Source organism: Chelonoidis abingdonii, chromosome 2 (assembly GCF_003597395.2).
Source record: "Chelonoidis abingdonii isolate Lonesome George chromosome 2, CheloAbing_2.0, whole genome shotgun sequence".
NCBI lineage: Eukaryota > Metazoa > Chordata > Testudines > Testudinidae > Chelonoidis > Chelonoidis abingdonii.
Window position 1 is genome coordinate 62,629,629 of NC_133770.1, and position 24,236 is coordinate 62,653,864.

Genomic DNA, 24,236 nt, shown 5'->3' on the forward strand with positions numbered 1-24,236 from the left:
GATGGGGGGAGGGCTGTACAATGAGATATCTAAGGTATTACAAAATTATAGTGTAAACAGGGAAAGGTGTATTTTACCTTGATTTAGCTAGTCAAGATGAACCTAGGGTTCCTGTCAACCAGATAAATTAGGAAAAATTACAACTTGCCCTGTCTACACTAGAGTTTTATAACGTGTTTGCTATCATGTTGTAGAAATACACCTTTTTTTCCTAATGTAGACATGGCCTGTGTCTCCCTGAGCACCTACCACAAGGGAAGCTCAATGCTGATTGGGGGCTTTGAGCACTACCATGGGGTTAACAGGTAAAAAATAGTCTGTGTATTGAGGAGATAAGATGCTCCTTTGGTCAGAGCATAGGAAGGACTCAGAATATCAGTAGTTCAACCCTACCACAAACATCCTGTGTGACCCAGGGCAAGTTACCCTGCCTCTTTGCCTTAGGCCAGATCTACATTGCAAAGTTGTTGGCATAGCTATGTCAGTCAGGAAAAAATCCACAACCCAGACCAACAGAACTATGCCAGCAAACACACACACACTCATGTAGACACAGCTGTGATAGCAAGAGTCCTTTTGATGATATAGCTTATGTCATTCAAGAGGACAGTTTACCTATTCCAACAAAAGATCTCCTTATGCCTTTATAAGCTGCCTCTCTAGTGGGCTTTGCTGTTGTAAAGATTAGTGTAGTAGACAGCACCTCTGCTAGGAGATGGGGCTATATCTTTATCTTAGTGTTAAGTTGTTGTCTTGTATGTTATATTGTTGATTGAACCTGGAGCGTAGCAGGCTGTTCAGTGCTGCATGTGTGTGCTGGAGTTGTTACTCGCATAGGGTGACCAGATGTTCCAATATTAGGGGCTTTGTCTTCAGGGTTTGTCTTCACTACCACAGGACAGCTGGTGAAGACACACTAAGTTTACAGGAGAGCATCTCCCACCGACATTGTGTGGTGTAGACAGCACTTTAAGTTGATGTAACTTACATTGCTCAGAAGAGTGGTTTTTTTCATACCCCTGAGCGACATGTTACATAGACTTAAGTGATAATGTAAACAAATCCTCTTATATGCAACTATCTCCTCCCCCCCCCCACCCCCCGCAAAAAAAAAATAAAAGTGTCCCAATTTTTCATACTCACTATCTGGTCACGGTACACTTGCAGTATCCTAATAAAGCTCCATGAATCTATAAACACATATTACATTGTCCAGGTGGAGCTGTATCAGCAAAGCCTTTTTAGTGTAGACTTGACCTTAGTTTCCCCAGTTGGAAAATAGGACTCCGTGAGCTTTGAGAATCTTGTCAGGAAGATACTGTAGAAGTGCAAAGCATTTGCAGATTAATTTCAGAAATACAGCAAAATTTTAAGATCTGCATTGTCATAAAAAACCCTGTCTTATCTAATAAATTCAGGCATTATTACCATAATTGACTAAATGTCTTTGTAACAGTCTTCAATAGCTGGACCTTGCAACACAGCCAAATATGTCACTTTCCTTTAAGCATCTATTTAGCTTCATTGTTGCTTTCCTAACTTAGTTCTTCCTGGACAACTTAAATTTCTATCAGAACCCTGTAGATTTCCACAATCTTTTCTCTTTTTTTTAGGAGAAATTTTTTTTATAAACTTGACACTCACAAAATGCTGCATCTTAACACTGATCTTTACAAGTAATGATTGCAAAGCTATGACTCTTGAAGAGTCAGCCCTACTCTTTATTCAGCCTGAAGGAGACTGAAGTCTCCTTCTCAGTAACTGAGCATTCTGTCTTTGCAGTTTTCCCAGGGTCTCCAGTGCAGAGCATCACCGCTAGTTCCATTTAATATCTTGGTTTCCTGCATGAACAAGTGCCAACACTAGATTAGTTTTCAGTGGCACTTGCACTGTGCTAGAGAATTCCCCAGAACAGGATAAAATATTTTAGTGTGTAAGGCCTTGGCTAAATAGGGAAATTGACCAGCATATTTATTGCAGCATGGGGAGTTATTCCAGAATACAGGTTTCTTGCACAATATTTCTACTCAGATTGGTAGTACTAGGGTTGTATTTCTTTCCTTTATGGATTATTGCTACAATGACCTTTCACACCTCACTTACTAAACCAGGAAGGAGGGTAGTCCTGGCACTATTTATGCCCATTTTAGAGAATGGGGCCTAACAATATTTTATCCCACTGTGTAACTTGTTTTAATACTTGCACCTTAAATAGCATGTATGATATATTTATATTAAAGTAAGTTTGTACCATTACAAGTCTTTGAAAGCTTAAAGTACAGTAAACTGACAACTGTCTGAGTTTAAACAGTTCAAGGAGCTTGTGTAGAAATCCTCTAATTGTAGAGTTAGATTAGCTGCAGGGCATTTAACAGAGCAATAAAGACTTGGTATATAGCCTCCATTGATCTTTGTATTTGGCTTCTCTGACATCCATGGCATTTTACCCCAAGATATTACTTACAATAGACAAATAGTTCTACTTTTACCAGAAACAGAATTCTAAAGTGTATGCAAACAGGATCTGTGTAAAAACAGGTGTCCTACAAGCAGTCTGTACATAGAACTAAACATGAATGAAAAATGTAGTTTTCCATGCATCAGACCAAAGCACTAAAAGACACTATGAAAGTATATGCTGTTGCCATATATTCTTCATCATATGTATTACGCCTTTTCTGTTTTGTAAGTAAAATGTTTAAACTTAAGTGAATTGAAATGATGGAAGACTAAGGGATCCAAGAAAAGTCATGGCAGGACACGTTCAGTTATCCATACCAGCTCTAACTTGGCAAGACAGAAAGTGGTTTGTTTGTTTCTTTGTAGTTCCAGATATCTTCAGAATCCAGATATGATCACAAGAAACACCTGGTTACTTTTATATGGGCAGCTTCTAGTTACATACTTAATTATACATATAATCTACAAACAGTGGGAAAGTGACAGCCCACTGAAGTATTCTCAAAACGTTCATAAAACTTAAAGATCCCTAGAGATTGAATTAATTAGATTCTGACAACTGGTGAGAGTCGTGTGGAATCAAACTGATGTCTTTATTTTTAGAAGCGTATTTTTCTCTGATTTCTGTAATTAAAATAAGACAATAAAATTTTTGTTATACATGTATTTTTTTAAATACTTAATTGATTATCTGGCAACTTTTTCAGTTCCAAAGATCATTAACTTTTTTTAATTTTATACATGCAAGTATTAATATTTGGTAGCTATTTTGTTTTAACCATAAACATGCAACTGAAAAAGTAAATTTACCTTAATGCATTTTGAGTTGGCATAGTATTTTCAAACCAATAAGCAGTGCCTTAACCACTTATCATATTTAGTTTTGGTTGCATGGCTATAACTCTGTGGCCCAGGTTTTCAGAAGTGATTTTATTTGCCTCAATGTTTGCATACTTGACTTGCAACACATTTAAAAGGCCTGATTTTTCATCTAGTGGGTGCTCAGCACTTTCTGAAAGTCAGTGTCTATTCAGCTATCTCAAGTTGAGTACCCAAAAATGTTCATTTAAAAAAAAAATCTTGGCCTATATGCCTAGTTCAGACCATAACCTTACATATGTCTAGACAAAAGCTCTCCAGGGGATGTTGCTTTGGTTTCTGTAGACCATGGTTCAAGAGCATAACTTCCATTAGCAGTGCTAGATTTATCATACACTTTCCAAACTGATTGTTTCTTTTAGAGGAAGGAGACAAGCATCTTGCTCATTTTGGCAGCTTGTATCTCTTATTGTGATCTGCAGGACTTAGATAAATTATGAGGTTGTACCCAAGGCCGGCTCTGGCTTTTTTGCCACCCCAAGCAAAACAAAAAACAAAAAAAAACCAACCAGGGTGCAGGGAGGCCAGAGCAGTGAACAAAAAAAAAACAGGCTGCAAACTTTTGGTGCCACTTACTTGGCGGCTCGCAGCTGCCTCCCCCAGCTGCGCTGGTGAGGCTCTGGGCAGGCGGTGGCTGCACTCTGGCTAGCGGGACTCTCTGCGTTGCAGACATACCCCAGGCAGTGGAGCGTGTGCCCCGGCTAGAAGGGGGGAGGAAGTAGGGGGGAGAGAGAGAAGCGGGGCTGCCAGGGCTTCCTTCAGCCGGGGCGCTCACCACTTGGCCCCTCCCGCTGTGCTGACTTCTGGGATGGCTCCGCACTCCTCCTGTCTGCAGGTGAATTGAAAGTCGTTGGTCAGCAGAGAGGAAAGGACGCAGGCTGTCAGGCATGTTGCAGACCTAGCACCGGCTGGGGCCGATGGAGATGTAGCCTGCTCCCAGCAGGGCACTCCCCTCCCCCGTGCCACCACCCCCTACAGTGGTGCACTGAAAGTCATCGGCAAAACAAAAGAAAAACAAAACCAAAAAAACCACCAGTGTGCAGGGCAGCCGGAGCGGTGAACGAAAAAAAAGAAAGGCGGCCGTGCCACTCTAGGATTGGATGGAATGCCAGCCCTTAGAATGTGCCGCCCCAAGCACGAGCTTGCTCGGCTGGTGCCTGGAGCCAGCCCTGGTTGTACCAGTTTTCAACCTAGTCTTTTCTCAGGCAAATTCTCAGTGAACTCAGAGAATTTACCTGTATAAGGACCCTAAAACTTGGCCTATAAAAGGGCAAAAAACAGTTTTGTCATTTAAATTATTAGAGTTGTGTTATGCGGAAGTTAGAACCTCCCTATACAGTTAGTTATAACTAACAAGAGTCTTTAAGGGCAAGATGTCAGAACAGGGATTTATGCACATCATGAGTCCTATCAACGTGTGGCTAAATCTTTGTGCTGAAAATTATCTGTTAGTTACCAATATTACCCCCAGGTCCTTCCTGTACATGTACAAAGATGATAAACTAATGAGAAGGTATTTGTGACATTGCTTTTGATATGGGTATTCTTTCACACACACAATTTTCTCTGCAAAAACTATACTGCATAAAGTATACACAATGTAAGGTAAAGCCTTTAAAAGCAATAGAAGAAAGTCACCAAACGTCACACCACTGAAAGTCACTCTATTTCAGAAGTAGTACTTTGTCCACCAAGTGATGTGCCAACTTCAGCATTTTCTAGATTTCCCTTTTTAAAACCTCCTCTTAATTCTTCCATTATCATTTTGGTGAAAAGCCAACAGTTACATTACAAACTAGTCTTTTTACCTGTCAAATAATGAAATCAAAATGAAATACCACTAGGAAATAGAAAGATGTCAGTTCTGACATAAACCTACATTTTACTCTTTTGCTTTCAACTTTTATTAAAATCTCATTGAAAGAGAAAGTAGAAAAATCTGTACATTTACTGTTTGCCTTTTTCTCCGGGTGTTATGCCTAACAGATAATATAGCCTCTCCAAGTTATCCCAGACAACATTTCATAACTGACCATTTCCTTATGGATTGAGTTTAGGTTAGCATGAGGATACTGGGGTAACACTGTGTGGGTGAGAGCAGGCAGACTGCTTGTGTTGGGATCAATTTATAGCTGCCACATCTGAAAGATGTTTTGCAAGGTCCATATTTAGAAATACTCTCAGGGCTTTTGTACTTCAGATTGGCAAAGGTCTACTGCACGTTCTGGCAGATTCTTGAATGTTATTAGAGAGCACTTTGCAAACACTAACTAATCACTTCTATGTAACTGAAGCTGGTAGCTAAATATTAACTTCATTTTGCAGATGGAAAAACTGAGGCTGAGAGGTTGTTCACTTTAACAGGTTGTGTATTGGAGACATTATGTCAGAGGTGGGGATTAGAATATAGGAGTTCCTTGCTCTCAATCCTGTACATGGTTCATTGGACCTATCATATCACTGAGTCGCTCCAATTGGTGGCCAAAGGTCATATTGGCTGCTTTCCAAAGAATGCAGTTCCAAAGGCACTTGCAGATGTGTAGAGCAGTGATTCTCAACCAGGGTTGTATGTATCCCAGGGGCTACACAGAAGTCTTCCAGGAGGTACATCAACTCCTTTATATATTTGTCTGATTTTACAACAGGCTACATAAAAAGCACTAGCGAAGTCAGTGCAAACTAAAATTTCATACTAAGACTTGTTTATACTGCTCTATATATTATACATTGAAATGCAAGTACAATATTTATATTCCAGTAAATTTATTTTATAATTATATGGTAAGAATGAGAAAGTCAGCAATTTTTCAGTAATAGTGTGCTGTGACACTTCTGTATTTTTTATGTCTGATTTTGTAAGCAAGTAGTTTTTGAGAGGTGTAACTGGGGATACACAAGATGGGTCAGATTCCTGAAAGGGGTGCAGTAGTCTGGAAAGATTGAGAACCACTGATGCAAAGCAAGCAGTGAAAAGCATGGGTGATACTGACCCTGCAGCCATGCATTGCTCTGGAGACCCAAAGAAAAAAAATCTGTGTTTGCACAGAGCTGTAGAAGATAGTTCTACAGTCAATTGCCTTCAACATTATAGAAGTCTAGTTAATTTTTTAAACTATATTTGGAAAATGTTTTCATTATTAAGCCTCCTTCCTCTCAATGGAAGGGAGTTAGCCACAAAAACTCAGACCCTGTCAATATATGTAAACACTTGAAGAGGTGCAAGACCAGACTCCAAGTGATTGGAAAAAAATTAATCTATTATTAAAACAAAGTAAGCATATCTAGCAAACAATTAAGCTAGCGCTTTTAGTGGTGTCTCATGTACTACTACTCTTATTCAGGTAACAATTTATCCTAAAAGAGAAATCCCCCTTTAACTGTCCAACAAGAGAGAAAAAAGCTATAAAATCCGCCTGTATATATTCCAACAGTGTCATGGTATATGTATTAAAAATGAGGGAGGAGAGGAGAGAGATTATTATCCTGCTAATAAGTTATACAGTCAAAAGGTGGGGTGTGTTTAACTGTCTCAGAGGAGAAGGTACTGCAATGATATGGCAATTATAATTAAATTCTGACAAGGGAGGATTGGTTAAAAGTAGGTGATTAGATAATCTGGTCTCAGCATTATTAAAAATATTCACTTACTACTACTGTTGGTACTGGTTGTAACAGGTGAGAGTGATGGCTCAGAGGCTATTCCAGGCATAGGGAGAACATTAATGTGAGGGAATAGGTATGTAATGGAGTATGGTTGGGCACTTGCAGGCACCAAAGCTGCTTCCTTGATTTAGTGCAAAATCTGATAGTGGGTTATGTGTCACTGAACATGCTAAATTAGGCAGCAGGACTCCTCTAGGTTCAGTATAAGTAGGTCCAATTGCAGTCTGAAGACAGTTTCTTTGCTGGTGATTACTTCTTCACTGTGGGCCTAAACCTGCAGTTGTTGCTCCATTAACAGTGACAATTGTAATCTGTAGAACTTCTGGGCTGCACCATTGGTCTATGAGAGATTTAATTTCCCATTCAATGTAAACATGACTAGCCAGTAGCATTGTTAGAGTCTTGGGTGAAATTAATGTAATGTTGATTGTCTCATTGTTTAGTCCCTCTCAAAGCAGTTGCTAAAAGACTCCTAAGAATTTAATAACACGGTCTGCTACTGGATTGAACTAAGGAAGCTTTCTTACAAAACCATGGGGATAGTGAGCTGAATTACGTGTGGAATAATTCAAGGCAGCAAAAATAGCACACACATCACCAGTTCGAGAAAAGAATCGTCCTGACTAGTGTCAAGAGAATTTGTTTAAAAACAAACTGCACAGTAGTTTGAAGCATTCCTCTGGGATTTAAATCTCCCAAGTGCAGAAAATAGTATGGTGTAGTGTTAACCGTAAGTGCTTAAATTACCAGCAGATCCCAAAGCGCACACTACACTGTCAATTCTCTCCTGTCCAGCTTTGAAAGAGACCAGGAAAAAATAAATAAGAGCAATTTTCAAAATACGGCTTTGGTGCCGCCAAGATTTGCGAGAGTCTCGTATTTTGATGGTGCTCTGATGTATGACAAAATAATGTGTTACTGTTCTCGGCGCTAAGCGAAAGCACTCGCACACCCGCTCTTCTTCCTTCACCCCTCGCCGTCTTCCACAGATAGTCAGAAGAATCAAACGAGAGGCTAACATGGCTAAATAAATATTGTTAGCTGATCGCGTCCTACGCTCGCAGCAATCCCAGCGCTTCACCTACCAGATTGCCAGGAGTGACTGTTTATAATTAAGGGAACATCAATTCTAGGATCGGATTTTTAAGGCAAATTTACGGGGCTTGTTTGCCAGAGGCTGAATCTCTCTAGCAAACAGGTCAGTGCGGCTAGGCTGCGAGCTTGGGCTCCTCTTCGGAGAATGAATGTTTAAACCGCGGTTCCTTCTAGCGCGGAACAATTAAAACCTCTAATGAGGATAACGCAAAAGTTAAAAAAAAAAAAAAGTGGCTAATAAGCCTTAGTCGAGCGGAGGGGTAAAGACGACTTCCTAAAGGGAAGGGAGGGAATTGGCTATGATCTCCAGTAAAAGAGAGAGCTGAAAGCCACTTGTGGCTGCTACTTGTGAAGCCTCATTTAGCATCGAGTGTACCAAGGGGATTCTGGTCGGTGACAGCTCAGTGGGAATTCCCACTCCAGCAACCCGTGAAGTGTTACACCGCATCATTATTCACCTTCTGAGGCCCATTAGAAGGCGTCAGCAAAGAAAGAAATTCAATTTCAACTCACTCCTCGGTGCTTAATGCTGCAAGGCGCTGATGCTACCTATTGTGTGTGGTAATGCCTAGGCACAATGGCGCGAGTTCAGAAAGGGCAGTTTAACTTCTGAATGGCTTCGATTTCAAGGCGTTCAGCCCAATTCTGCGTGTGACTTTAACCCAGGTGAGGTAGTGATTTGCTTGCTTAAAAAAACGCTGCATAAGAGAATCATATGAAACGCTGAAGGGCAGCATGTCAATATATATAGTTGTGTGGTTATGAATAGATAGGCACGTCTCTAATCAGATTATTTCCACGATAAACCACTGTGTGATCTTGTGCTTGAAATGCGGCCGTGAATTACAAACTAAAAAATGCCATTAAGGAGTAGATCATAACGGATAAAGCAGAGGAGGGCTGTAAAGCTTGTCCATTTCACCCCCCTCCCCCCCGAGGTTGTTCCAATACCAGATATTACCCCATCCATCTTGTCTCTCTAATAGCCTGGGACCCACACTGCTGCACCCACCCTGCCAGCGGGAAATCGCTTTGTAAAGGTATATGCGGCCCAAGGAAGGCCTGTTGCTTCTTAAGCGTTAGCTGGCTCAGGATGAATAAGAACCTACGAGAGACCCGTCATTTTCCTAGCAAAGCGAGCCAGTCCAGCGCTGGAGAGGGCTATGGGAATAGAGGTGATCATGCTGATCAGTGCAACAGGTACAGGTAAGGCCGTGCACCTGGCCACCTCGGCTGGCTCAGTGCACCGATCACATAGTTCTAATTTTAGGGGAGTCTCGGCTCCAAAAAGCGAGTCGAGGGGTTTTTTTTTTAAGGTATTTCGGTGGGCAGCCCAGGGGAGCCATCGCCCGGCCTGGGTCTAGCATTACCGCCCAGCAGATGTTGACGAGAAAGCCCCTGAAGCCAGGCCAGCAAGACGAGGTGACGCCTGGCAGAATCCCCGCCCCAGCCAGGGGAGAACTGGGGGGCAAAGCGACTCCAGAATGCAACGTGGCTGTCGGAGAAACTCCAGCACAGGCAGCAAGCGGCTCCCCTAGGGGGCGAAAGGGCCGAGCCCTGCAGCTAGGAGCAGAAGCCAAAGTGGGGCTGGGTAGGAGCCTGGACTGCCTGGCGCAGGGAGCGGGCTAGTGACGCTGAGAGGGGGGCAGCCCCACTAGCTGATACTGCTCCGGACCCCTGTAAAGGGCGGGGGCGGACAGAGCTTGGGCACAATCCGCCTCTGCCTTGCTAGCTGGGCAGCTACTGACGAAGCGAACCTCTCCACTGGTACTGAAATTGACCCCCGTGGGGCCCGGCGTTCACCTAACAGTGCTGGGCCAAGCCCAGATTTACCCGGACCTATCGTTCCTACTCATCCCAGTGTAAGCAGGGCCTGACAATTACCCCCGGGTTTCTCCGGCCATAGCCTAGCTGGAGTTGATGAAAAAATAATCAACCGAAAAGTCCGGGGCATAAAGCCCCCAGATGCCCCTGGCAGCTTTCTCCGGCGCCTGGCTCCCCGGCACTGCACAGCGGGGCAGGGCTAAGAGAAATCCCGTCTGGAAAGCGCCCATCATCCAGTGCCCTGTAATCCCGGCAGGGGGAGAGCGCAGGGTGGCGCTCTGAGCCTGCTCTGGGGCAGGCAGGCGGCCTATCCAGCCTGGGGTGAAGGGGGTTTGTATGTTGCGCAAAGCAAGGCTCAGGGCTAAGGGAGGAGGAGGGGACCCAAAAAACCAAGTCCCGCCATGATGCTGCAGCTCCGTGAGACACAGCTGGCAGGGGCGCAGAACCAGTGAGCCCCGTCAAGTCACCGTGTGACTGCTTTCGCCTCCTTCCGCATCCACACTGTGCTAGATCCAAACGCGCAGGATAAACCGTGACGCGAAATGTTTAAAACGTGCTGAAACCCCAGGAAATGTTACTCCGGGCTGAGAAGCTGCACTTTGTCAGCGCTCATTGCGGTGTGCAGTTATTATACCTAACAAGGCGGGGCTGGCCAAAAGAAGCAAAGGCAAGAGCGACAAGGGATCGCTCCTAAAATATTAAAATGAAAGATCGGATCCGCTATTGGAAATAAGCAGGAGTTGGCTCCTAGCACTTGTCCTGAGAAGGGAAGGAGGCTCTTCGGCAAGGAGAGAAGTCAAGAAGTCGTTGAAATGTGGAGTCAACTACTGGACAGAGTCATGATTTTGAACATTCCTCTGCTCCCTACCTGTCCTCACCCCAAAACAGGCGTTTGGTCCGAGCCTGCGCTCAATCAGCGACCTGGACTAAGGGACTTGTGACCTTTGCCCTCTGGAGGAGATGAGGAAACACACGCCTGGTGTGGAGCGTTTCACTGTACTCTATTTTAAGAGATTCTCGTGGAAGATAAGTAGTGCCTGTGCTAAAAACTATGGCTGGGTCCATTAAAGACCCTTTCAAAGCACACAGTATATAACATAATGATGCCTCTTGCTGAGCTATCCACCTATCAAAAGTAATGAAGGGTCAGATTCCGGTTCCAGTAACCTAGGTGTAAATACGGAGTGACTCTATTTAAAGCAGACTTTAGCTCCCTGTTGTTTTGTTTTTAAACTGCACTTATCGGGATTCGGTAATAAGGAATTAAAAGAATCTTTAAAAAGTAGCAAAGTGAATAGTTCCAAACAGCATTTAAAAGCCACCGAACTAGAAACTCGGAAATGCTAACTGAAGTGATTTCTCCCAGTACACACTTTTCTGATGCATAACAAACAGCTTCTCTGAAAGGTGCCAAGCAAATTAACCAGAAAGCCTGAGAAAATGAACGAAAATAAAAGAAAGAAAGAACAGGTAGTAGTAGAAAAGTTAAAAGTAATCAGTCTGGAGATTTAAAATAGATATTTCACAATCAGTTTTTCCTCGGGGAGGTTGGGGAAATCAAGCTCTGATTCTTAAAGAGTTCCTTTAATATAATAAAGCAGAGTATAATGAAACTAGCTGATTATGCAGCTCTCTTCGGTATGTTAGGAAACACCAAGCTACTTTGAATTAGAGTGAAAATGTTTCAACCTTTCATCAGATCTGATTAAACTCTGGAGGCACTAAACCTTATGCCACCACGCTATTAATACGTTCACACGTTTTCCTTGCTATTTCTTCTCAATGCCAAATTAGAAGTCGCCTCACCAAACACAACTGAAGTATGCCAATTTTAGACAAGCGGCATTTACCCATCTACACACACACATATATAATATACATTCAAATCCTGAAGGCTATGAAAATGTTGACGGGTGCAAGATCCGCATAGCAGGAACTGTTCAGCATTAATTTTACATTCTCAAGGAAAAAAGGTTGGATTTAAGACAAGTCAGAAACCTTTTATTTGTTTAAAGAAGGAGTACTTGTGGCACCTTAGAGGCTAACAAATTTATTTGGGCATAAGCTTTTGTGTTTATTATCTTTAGATATTAGGCTGATGGGGATGGAGGGAAGAGGGGACGCATTTAAGCGGAGTCAGAAATCGCTAGTACTATGCAACCAACTCAACAGCATGCCCCTCCCCTCTCTACCCTACTGAAAAGTTTAAACTGAAAAAATGAAAAATGAAAAGCTGGAATAAAAGGAAAAAGTAGGACACGAAATTTGATAGACATTGCTACAGGCTTGTGGAAGAAAAGACTTAAAAGGTCAAAGAGCAAACGAGAATGGCCGCAATAATTCTAAGGCGCTTGGAAGGTGAGTTGATGGACACCGGTTTGACCTGAAGGTCAGCAACTACTTTAATTCTACCTTGATCTACACGACGCTTGGTTTAAACGCAGGATAATTTGCTGCTGGTATCAAACAACTCAATGCCCTTAACTAGATGGGTTTAGTAAAAATAAATCAAGCTACAAAAGGGCGATTGGAATTTTGCTCCCGAAGAAGTTAAAGGAAAAAAATATGTCTACCCTTGTACAACCTGCAAGCACCAAAGAGATAGTCCATTAAAGAACAGGGAAAGCTCAGCACCTTTGGGGGAGGAGGAAGAGTGTTGTCATTTGTAGATCCTGTTGTAAACCTGCCCCAGTTCCAGAAAGCTAGCTCCATAAATTTATCAGGTCTTCTATTTATTGTCATGTTAGCCTCCTTTTCTTTTAAGTGACAGACTGAAGGAGCATTATTATGAGTTACCAGAAGAAGCATTGCTCTTACCTTTACCATTTAACTTTCCTTTTAGATGATGCTCAGATGCCTCCGAACCAAACTTTTATTTAGACAAAACCCACTAAATTTTACATATAGATTTAAACAAAGCAATGTTTAAATAGCTCAATCCCATTTAAACATCATTTTAAAAAAGACAAAGCAAACTGTTGCTTTGTTTCAATAGAAAACTTTGCAGGCCTCAAACATCTACATTTGTAAAAAGGCTGCTTAGAAATGTAGCTTATTTAGAATAATTCCTGTTTCTAGTTTATTTTAAATGCCCATAATTTTATAGGATCAAGTTCCCGGGTGCATGATTCCTTTACAGTTGTTAGGAGATGCTATAGACAGTTATATATTTCATATACAGGCACAGCATGCAATTGTGGAAATCTCAGTTCTGTGTACATATTTCTTTAGTTCCTGAATTTCACAGGGATTCAATAATCTGGCAGAATGCAAGTTCTATGCTTAATAGAACAGGTTAGGTTTTCAAAGAGAAAAAAGTTCTAAGGCAAGAAGAGTTGACTAGGAATTTTCACCAAAATTTAAAAATTATATGCATTCCCATAATATCAGTAAGAAATATTCAGTTCTAGGAAACCCTTGCAGTAGTATTTTTACAGTGGTGTTCACCGACATCTATGAACAATAGCCAACTGATATATCAACAGTTTTAGTCCTCCTGGGCTTTACTACCTCTTGTTAATAAACTACAGTCCTTGAAATTAGCAGATTCTGGGCCCAATAGAAGAAGGTCCCTGGATTAGGATAGAATAATTCTTTATACACAACAGTTAAACTTACTTAGTTAAACAGCTAAACTTAGTTTTCCCCACAGTCCCTATACAAAGTTGGAGTTCATCATGTTAATTAACTTTCTATGGGTAGAGGTAGCGGTCTTATGCTATCTAAAAAACATCCCCAGAACATTTTTTTACTTTGGATTTTTAAGAAATAATCATCTTTTTAATATACATTGACCGTTTACAATCAATCCGAACTAGAGGGAAGAGGAGAAAGTGAAAGAAGTATATGCAACCCAGTTAATTCATACACAAAAGATCAACACATTGGTCAACAGTAGACGCTAATGCATTTTCTTTAATTTCAGCTATTGCTATAGTTTTCATACAGACTGACTAATTATCCATTTTAATGTCTCAAGTGCAGTTCACATTAGATAAAATTAGATTTGATTCCTTGTATTCCCTTGTTGACATTAAAATATAGGGAATTATTCAGACAGTAGGAGTTTCAGGTAAATAACAAAAAACCTACAGTGACTGCATTAAAAAAAAACAATTAACTGACCTAATGGAATGTTTTATCTGGAGTTTATTAATACCATTTAAAATATTACAGATAAAAATCAATTACATATTTCATGCATTTAAAATGCAAATCTAAAATGTTCCAGCAAAAGGCTTTCCATTTCAATGTGAAATATCCAAATTATTTCAACATTACAATGAGACAAATAGTTTGCAACATTTGCAAACTGCTAATGTAGTGTCAGGAGTGTTTATTAACATTTATCAATATTATTTTCAGGAAATACACATAGGCCAACGTTAGTTCAGTTTCACTTGGACAGTTTATTTAATACATGGGTTTTGGCAAACCCACTTTATGAAATATAGGAGAACTCTCACTTTAACTATACCTGAACTGCCAGCAAATGCAAATAAGTACATGCTCCATTAAATTAAATGTCATTCAACATTTATCAAATATTGTTTGCTTACAGGTTTATGCCTATCTAAATTAATATTCAAGCAAAAACTATATGCTGAAGTGCGGTCTGAAGATACACTTCAAGAAACAAGTCCAGGAAAAAAAATAAGGCAGTTAACCAGGACTGCAACAATAACGCTTAATATTTTCTCGTGACAAAAGAAAAAAAATCTCAAGTGTACTTCAATATATTTTCAAATATTTACTAGAATTAATGTACAAGAAAAATACTATACAAAATCGTCTCCTGAACAACTGCACCTCACACCGATACATTGGTGGAGTTATATTTAATTGTTAGCTAATCTAGAACGATTCCCCAGTTGTACAAACCATTAGATTCAGATGCATTTTACAAATATTTTATTACCCTATTTCTCCCACCATCCTCTTTTTGGCATTCGATCTACAGCTTCGCTTGAAACCAACGATGCTTCTTCATTGGATTTGAATTCAATTACCAAAAAATAAATTTAATCCTAATTATTTTCGGCGTACCGTGTGAATGTACAGAAACGGGAACTATACAAATGGACAGGTGGACTAGCAAACGATATTAAATTTGGAAAGTGGGGTGGAAACCTATTTTTCAAAAGGACAAATACCGTCGCGCTGGTCTCTCTGGAAACAGTGCTTTAAAAAAAAACCTATCAGATCGAGATCATTTTAAACTCAACATTAGGGCTGTGTTTCAGCAACAACAACTGCAAAATGTTTTACAAAAAAACTTTGAAGTTGTTATAACACTCCAAAATCATTCCCTCCACAGCCAGAAAACAAGCCCGCGACTTCTTCGGCAACTTTTGAATTGCTCCCAGACGTATCTTTGATGGTTGGGGTGTTTTGTTTTTGTTTTTTTAATTATTATTTATAAGCGTAAAAAGCTCTTGACCTGTGAAATGGCCATTTAACTGCTGCAGAGCAGGTGATTTTTAAATAAACACGGAAGGATTTTTTATTATTATTTATTTTTTGAGTGGAAAGAAAAGTCTCCAATCACATTTTCACCCAAATGCTTCAAGTGGCAGCACTGGGCGCTTTCTGCCCCCAACTTTCTCAATGAGACACGCTACGCTGGCCCCCATCTCGGACTAGCTCGCTCTATTTTGTCCCGATCTGCCGCCTCCTCGGTCGCTTTTCCCCTAGAGCTTTTCTTGTGTGGCCCCGCGTTCCCCTTAACCCACGCGCGAGCGAGAGAGGAGCGCCTGGAGGGGGCTGGAAGCTGCGGGGAAGGGAGGCCCTGGGGAGCGTGTCCGAGTGCTCCTGATAACAGTGCACGTTACTTACATGTCCACGGCCCCTTTACACAGTTACTCCCGCGGGGAAGCCGGGGAGGGCGCCCAGCCCCAGCGTCTCCCCCGCCCCCCGCCGCAGCCTTCACTCCAGGCCGTTCCTGTGGCCCGGCTCCGGCGGCTGCAGCAGCTCCGGGGAGTGGCAGGGCGGGCTGCCCGCCGCGCTGTGCTCGCTGTCAGTGTCGCTGCCCTTCTTGCCCCCGCTGCCGGAGCCGCCCCCGCCGCCGCCCCCTCCGCCGCCGCCGCCGCTGTGGGTCTTCACGTGCTTGCTGAGGTGGTCGCTGCGCATGAAGCGCTTGTTGCAGACGGGGCAGGCGAAGCGCTTCTCGCCCGTGTGGGTCCGCAGGTGCCGCTGCAGCTCGTCCGAGCGGGTGAAGCGCTTGCCGCAGAAGAGCCAGTTGCAGACGAAGGGCCGCTCGCCCGTGTGCCAGCGCAGATGCGCCTTCAGGTGCGACGTCTTGCCGTAGACCTTGCCGCAGCCCGGGATGTGGCAGCTGTGCAGCCCCTTGCGCCGCAGGCTGGCCCCGGCCGGCCCCAGCCGTTCCGCCTCCTGGCAGTTGGGGCAGTCGCAGGTAGCTCGGCCGGNCTTCGCAGCGCTCTCCTGGGGCGGCTCCGCGCCGGGCCCGCAGCCCGAGGCGCTCCCCCGAGCTCGCCCTGCCGCGGCTCCTGCGCCTAGAGACGCGGCGGGGCCCCCGCTCAGCATGGAGCCCCCGGCGCCGGCCAGCGGCGAGGGGGCCGAGTCCGGGTAGGAGCCGGGCAGCACTGGCTTAAATCCGTCCATGAGGTGCTGGCCGGCGGGGCTGAGCAGGTGCGAGGAGGCGCCGCTGCTGAAGGCCGAGTGGCCCAGGCCCGAGTAATCCGAGTTGTAGCCGCCGAGCGGCGAGTGCAGCGAGGTCTGGAGCCCCCCGGCGGCCGGGTGCAGGGAGCCCTGCAGCGCCGCCGCCCCGTTGGGGTTCTGCACGTCGATCCAGCCGGCGCCCACGTCCCACCAGCTGGAGGCGCCGGCCGAGCCCACCTCGCCGGCGCCCAGCCCCGGGTGCGAGGGCTTGAACCAGGACTCGTAGGGGTGCGCCATGCCCACGCGCGGGTAGATGCCCTGCAGCCCGTCCACCGACGTGTGCACCTTGGAGAGGAAGACGGGCTGGTGCGCGGCCGCCTCCTGGGACGAGCCCCCGCCTCCCCCGCCGCCGCCACCCCCGGAGCTCACGGGCGCCTGGAAGACGGAGTAGTCGTTGGCGAAGGGCGAGCTGGCGGCGGCCGCGCTGCTGGAGGTCAGAGAGAAGGCGCTGGACCCCGGCGAGCCGCCGCAGCTGAAGGAGTCTGAGACCAGGGCGGCCGCCGCAGCCGCTGCAGCCGCTGCTGCCGCAGCCGCCGAGGAGCCGTTCCGAGAAGCGCCCGCCACTCCGAAGCCCGCCAGGCTGGAGCCCACCACGTTGCAGCTGCCCGAGGAGGAGGAGGAGGAGCGTTTCCAGGGGTGGAAGCCTTTGCCGAAAGAGGACGCGCTGTCCGAGAGGGACGAGGGAGACGGGCTGGGGCTGCCGATCTTGTTGCAGGTGGCGGCGAGCATGGCCAAAGGAGTCGAGCCTAACCTCGGTTCTTCCTGCGGAGAGAGGGACAAGAAGTGCATCAGCTTCAGAGCCTGCCCTCGAAACAACCCTCCCGTCCGCCAGCCTCCCATCGCGCCCCTGCCCCTCTCCCCCAACCGCTGACCCAGGCTCGCTCCATCGCCACCACCCCAGAGAAAGGAGAGAACGTTTTTCCGGGCTTCCTCTGAAATGGGCTGGCTAACGAGAGTTGGGGTTTATGTAGCCTCCGGCTAGCTGGGATATTTTAACGCTGATAAACCTAGAGGGGGTGAAAAAAAGTTATTTATTTCCGCGATGCTAAAACTAAAGCCCGTCAACCCGGAGGCAGCTACGTTGCAGCTTGTCCTCCTTTCCCCAGGAACTAAGGTTCGCTTTTCTCAGGCCAAAAAAAGACCAGGTTGCAAAAAGTTGCTAGACAGTCTTATCTACGTACCAATAAACAAACATTCAAGTTCAACGTACCTGCTGGACGCGACGGGCTGAAAAATGTTAAAGGGAAAAAGAAAACCACAATCTGTTGCAAATTAGCAATTGCACAGCGACGGAGAAAGTGCTGCTCTTTTCCTCCAGCAGTCACATGTAAAGAAGAGAGGACACTTCACCGGGGATACAGGAACAGCACAGCCCGGGCGCTGTAGGTTGCTTCTACAAATGCCCTTAAGACCTTTTCCTGCACACTGAAAAGTGACTCTGGCCCCTTTCCCCCTCTCTCTCTTTCTTTTCTCCTAAACTCACTTGTACTTAAGAAAAAAAAACCTCAATAGAGGAGACTGATAGCCCTGGTCAAGACAGGGGCTATTTTAACCCCCTCCGATCGACAATAAAAAGAAACTAATTAAACCAGCAAGAGAAAAAATCCTTAGACTCACCCCTAGAAGTGAAGTTGCCATCACACAAAAGTGCCCTCCTCTCAGAGGATCTTTTTTATATTGATAAATCAGAGGCAGTGTTTTTTTTAGAGGTGTGCAATACAATGATCAGTTCCGCCCATTCCACCACAATTGTAGCTCCCTCTCAGGCTTTGAAGTGCCGCTGAGTCCCAGCCAGCCAATCTACAGCCTCGCCGGGCCTCTCAGATACGTTACTGCGTGAGGTCATCAGCACCGCCAAACGCATTCAGCAGCCGCGCGACAGCAACAGCGGCTCTCCAAAAAGAAAGAGAGAGAGAGAGAGATTGCAAATTTAAGGGAGGGTGCACAAATACAGGGTGCCCACAAATACTCAATGCAAATACCCAAGTGCATTTCTGCTTCCCCCTTCCCAGTCCTTCTCTTGATTTTAAAAACTCCCGGCAGCATTTTCAGTTTTATGAGTGTCAATAGTTTCATTCTTTTGTAGCTCGTGTTACTCTCCTGCCTTTCCACCCTTTGCCTTTAGCAATGTATACGTAGTCGGGTTTTTGTGGCTAGAAGTTATGGATTGTGGACTTTTTTTGGTTTGTTGGGTATTTGATGTGAATCCAAAGGTCCCAGTTTCCTGACGGGGTGTTTGTTCCCTTATAGCTAGCTAGTTAGTTCTGATTGCAGTTCACTTCGTCTTGCTTTCAGACTGTTTATCTTTTCACGGGAACAGGGAAATATTTAAGTTCAGTGACTCTCCCCACAGTTAGGTCGATTTCTGTCCGGATTCCTTTTACGCTGCTGTTGCTTTGTGCGAACGTTTTTGGCAACCCAGACTAAGCCATATATCAGACATGTGGGGACAGTGCCAGTGCCCTAGGTTATAGGTACACGGAGATAAGTTGTGGTATATATTCTCAGAAAGTGTCATCAGAGTTTTAGGAACACGGCAGCTGTACCACAGTGTAAACTATTTCATTTGCTGTTCGTCTTTGTGTATTGAAAATACGCAGTTTAATCTCTTCTCCTCTGTAGTCCAAATGTTGATAGTTTAAAGGTGGAAGTTATTAATACTGAGAGCAATGGAGAGCTGCGTTGTTTTGACTGGCCTACTATGTTTGGGTTGGTGGTTTGTTTTTTAAATCAAATGCAGCAGAGCTTCCTAAAACTCAGAAAAAAATGCAGTTGTCTTTGGGTGAAGTTGGTGTACATTTCGGGTGAGAAAGTCGGCTTGGGTGTTTGGGTTTTTGACTTGTTTCGATGTTGCGGGGATATTGAGCATACATCATATCTATTGATTAAGGGGGTAACATACATTATCATACTTTGAAGTAAGAGTGAAGTAAATTAATGAACTGCTTTCTTTCTCTGAAGACTGACGGTTACCATAAATGTCGTGTTTCTCTCCGCGAGCTGCTCTGAATGATTTTAGCCTGTTGAGAAGGCGTGACAGGCCAGCCCAGAAGGAGGAAGGGGTGGGGGAAGGAGGGAACTCCGTTTAACAAATAAAAAAGAATTAACTTCATTGCTTTGGTCTCCTTCTATAATGATATTCATTTTACAGACCTAATGCACACTTGTTTAAATTTCGGGTTTAATTCTAATCAATACCATCATCCTGTAGAAAAGGGGAGGGGGCATTTTCGTGAGAGACTCCCTTGTATAAATGCTTATTAACTTTTATCTCTACTTCCTTTATCTGTTGGAGCTGGAGTGTAACTATTAAGACAGAGATCAGAAAGCTTAAGAGCAAAACATGCATTTTAAGCAATATGCTTTTCAAGCGGAATAGAAAATCTCGTTTTGTGGCGTGCCAGAGGCTGCATAAAGATCATTTACTCTCAGCCTGATAAAGTTCCTCTATGCATGTTACAATACATGAGCAAAGTATAATGCTTAAGTGGTATCTTTTAAAAATAACCTCTCTAGTTAGGTCTTTAAGTAGATCGCTTCCACATTTGTCTGCATTTTGTATGAAATGAGTCTTTTATGAAGTTTGTACACTTTTACTAACTTTTCTTTTTTAATTTTGTTCTGAAAGATTTTATTTTTCAGTTTATTTTCCTGTCAAAATAAATAAAGCCGTGAGATATTGACGTTGGAAATCATGAAAATTTCTTACAAAAATCCCGTGTAACGGGAACTTGACAAAAGGTTTCAGGCAAATACATAATCGTAACTGAATAAAAAGCTCAAAATTGGGTCAGTAGCATCACTCTGCTGGTCTGATAGTTTCACTGAAGCTGGAAAAACAGCAGCTCTGAAATTTGAGAGAAGTGAGCTGATCATTTCTGAATTCACCCCAGGAACATCTGTAACCTTCCCCTTTTGTATACATTGCCTGCTGGGGAGAGGATTTAAGAAAGCTTACGATTTTGTTTGTATTTGCGTTATTGACCACTGCACTTAAGGGTGTATTACAGCAAGATAATATGCCGGTTTGTGGGGAGGGGGGAGGGAAAAAAGCTAGCAAGTAAAGGCTTTTCCGAAATTAATTAAAACTTTTTTTCCATTTGAAGTTTAATGTACTGGGGTAGATAAATGTTCGTGCTATTTCTTGAAAACCTGTGGGATCCACTCCCAGTAAAGCGAAAATCTATTAGCATTCTGTATGCATCTGCGGCATAAATTTCATTTGAATTTCAAATTTAATAAACCAGGAGGTTTTTAATCATCCCTGGTTTTATTTGTTTGATATTAACATGCTTATTGACCGGGTCTGTTGACCAGTTTGATCATTACAGGACAGCAAAAAGTTAATTAAAACGACCACAGCTCCTTAATCATATCATCTGTCTCATCCATGTCGCTCCCTTTATTACAGGCTATGATGGATAGTCTCCCAGATTAATTTCTCTGTTTCTTCGATTTGGACAACAGCTTTGGGTACCTAATTTACATCCTGGGAACAACTTGCTCAAGTGTACCAAACACCTTGTGTCTACGGTATACATTAGCAATCTCAGAACTTTACCGGCAAGGATAGCTGTCGGTAACCCTTTCCTCAGACCAGAACAGTGGCCTCGTGTGACGCCCTGTACCCTGAAAATCATATACACAAATGCTCCTAAGGGTTAGCTGCCTGTATACAATGTGCTTTAGAGGGGGGCGCTTTCTGATTGATACAATGAAAATATAGTTCCTCTCCGGCTATTTCAGAAGGACATAGCTAGAAAGGATTTAATATAAAAATAATAACAAATCACACCTGGAAGGTAAATATAAAAAATGAGACTATATTGCAAGTGTTTGTACTCTGTGAGTGTGTGTTTTGTGTATACAATACCTGTGCTTGGTTGTGATCTATTAATAATCATGTAATATCCTGAATGTTATACGATTACAATTAAATCTCTTAGTGTCTAAGTAATTATGCACATTTTCTCAGCCGTCCGTAAGCGTTAAGTGAAGGCTACAGCTTAGAGCTAAACCTGACTGTTTAAATGTAACTGGTTTAAATTCAGGTTTTGACATATGCCTTGGGAAGGGTCTAATTGATTTGGATTCCTTACCCCCTCATGGTCACCGCACTGGAAACTCCTATCTTGGACCAGGGTGCTGATAAACCGTGCGGGAGGTGGACCCCCGTGAAGGGAGGTCCCTCCGGATTCTGGATTTGCACAGTTTTGAAGCTCTCGGGTTTATGGCCAAAGTTTCTTCCATTCTTGCATTCCTGCTGAAAAGAAAACCTGGACAGACTGTAGCAGGTACCTGTGGATTCAGAAGGGCACCCCCTTTTACATTACCGCTCTAAAGCCACGTTCACCTGTCTGTGTCTAATGAGATTTACTGAGCGGTGACAGCAAACGCTCCAGGTTTCAAGGGCTCAGCTTGGGAGGAAAAATGGAAGGAAAAAAACAATACAGACACCTTTCAAAAGGACCGTGCTGTTATTACCAATTATCATTTACCAATAATAATGATTAATGTTATTATTTGATTGTCAGCCCCATCTTTCCATCGCTATAGCTGATTTTGGATGTTTTTCTCATTACTTAATTGGGCAAATTCGTTGATTGCAGCTGTGCAGTAGGGTATCTTGGTCTAATGAGAAGCAGACTCTGCTGAAAGCAGAGAATCCTTTTTCTGGCTGTATTTATTACCGAACACAATGTACCTAATTGATATCTCATGTTGTACCTGAAAGCACAATATTGTTCCCAGTCCTGTACGCGAACTCTGTTGATTTTTTTCAAAAACATTCAAGATTACTTTTAAACAGCCTCAGTGCTGCGGCTTTCTCATCTCAAAAGGGTTGAAATGTCTCAGAATGGGCATCGCTCCTCAGCCTTGGAGCTTGGTTTACTTACTGAGTCATTTTCGCTAGGGCACAGACTGATCTTCTATTTTCAGCTGACTGCGGACAAAAATTGTGCTTTGGTCAAAAAGAGGGTATGCGTCTCTAAAATATCGATGCCCGTGCAATTAGATTAGTCTATGAATACTGTATGCGCGTATTATTGTGTTTATAGGGAGAGAGAGATGTGCGTTCATATCACAATGTTTATACATGGGTTATATACAGTATAACTGAGCAACATTTTCACGGATATTGTGTAACTGTACACCAGCGGCGTTCGTAAGTGATCGTGTAAGTACATGAGGCATGTTATGGAGTGAAAGTGAGCTTCTAATCTACGTGCATGTGTGTGCCTGTATTTCTGTTCTGCAGAGGGAGAGGGGCAGAGAGAATGCTCGAGATAGACCTGCTCTCTGCAATACAGTAGGTCACTTTGGTTTTTCCTAGCATAGATTTGTTTAAGCTGTTTTCTGTGTTTCCACTATATCTCACTTCCTCACAGCTACCACTTACAGTTAAAAACTACTAAATCCTTATCCTTGGAACTATTGATTTCTTTTCATTCTTCTATGTTAGTAGAGGAGGTAATGCTTCCAGATTACCCAGCGTCTCCTCCAGACGGTTGACAATTGCAATCGCAGTTTCGGAAAGATAAATGTTACTTTGGGAATTCTGTTTAATTACAAATAATCTAGGAGCTGCTCTGGGTCCGATGGTTTAACCACACGTGTTCGAATCATTGTACAAGCTTTACAAGTGGGTGGCAAGAAACAGTAAACGTCTGAGAAATCGGTGTGGGAGATCTGACATTCCCATTGACAGAGATTATCTGCAGCTAGGTTATGCCCTGAAATTAGATTTTTAAAAAAAACACCACCCACCCACGTACACGCACATCACCAGAGCACTAGAAGTCACAGTCTGCAGAGTATATACAAGAAGAAAAATAAAACATTCCCACGGGTGTTCACGTGCTGGCATTTGCAGAGAAACGACAAGCTGAAAATAAATCCTTGTCGATTAAATACATGAATTCCTGATCCTCCGATAATGCTGCATACTATTAAACAGTTGTAGCTCCCGTTTTCCGGATCATCGTAATAGACGGAAGTCCTGCGATTTGCCTTGAAAGAGCCCAATGTTGATCTATTTACTATTCCACTTAGAGTAGAGCTGCCACCTTTTTTGTAGCTATTTGCCTACATAACAGAGTCATTAGCGTCCCCACTGCCCCCTCTCTCCTCCTCCCCAAGTCGTATTAACTGGGGAGGGGGGGAAGGTGGCGACCAGGTTATTCTCTTAACCTGACCTGGCTGTAAGAGTGAGATGAGCAACACTGAACAGATGTCCCCATTTAAGCCATTCTTTTCCCACATGGCTGCTGCTGGATATTGCCAGCGCACAGGAAGCTCGCTTCAAACCTGGCCCATTCCCGGTCATAATGGCCAAGTTATTCTGGACCAGTGAGCACGAACAAAATGGGCTTCAGATCGCGTGCTTTAGAATAATTCGAGTCCAGGAAAAAGCCAGGGGAAAAAATAAAACCTGTTAAAAAGCATTTTGAGCTCTGATCGCAGGAGAAGAACTTGCTCAAAAGATCGTTATCCTCCCTCCCCCCGGCAAATATGGTATAATTTACAGAGCAACTTAATAATCCGAGGGGCACTGCAAAAGCCCTTTGCGTTTTAAACCGCTTCTAATTACCTGCCAGAGCAATTAGCTGACTATCACGAAGAAATTAGATCGCTCA

At 43.6% G+C, this 24,236-nt stretch overlaps 1 protein-coding gene across 1 annotated transcript; it reads right to left on the reverse strand.

Annotated features, from left to right (window-relative positions):
* Positions 1 to 14,052: 14,052 nt before the first annotated feature.
* On the reverse strand, positions 14,053 to 18,383 carry SP8 (Sp8 transcription factor). Its single transcript, XM_032783472.1, has 3 exons — positions 18,217 to 18,383; positions 16,426 to 17,361; positions 14,053 to 16,371 (listed from the first exon to the last, which is right to left on the reverse strand). Exons 1-3 carry the CDS (start codon positions 18,235 to 18,237, stop codon positions 15,847 to 15,849), a joined length of 1,482 nt encoding a protein of 493 aa, XP_032639363.1. The 5' UTR covers positions 18,238 to 18,383; the 3' UTR covers positions 14,053 to 15,846.
* Positions 18,384 to 24,236: the final 5,853 nt, after the last annotated feature.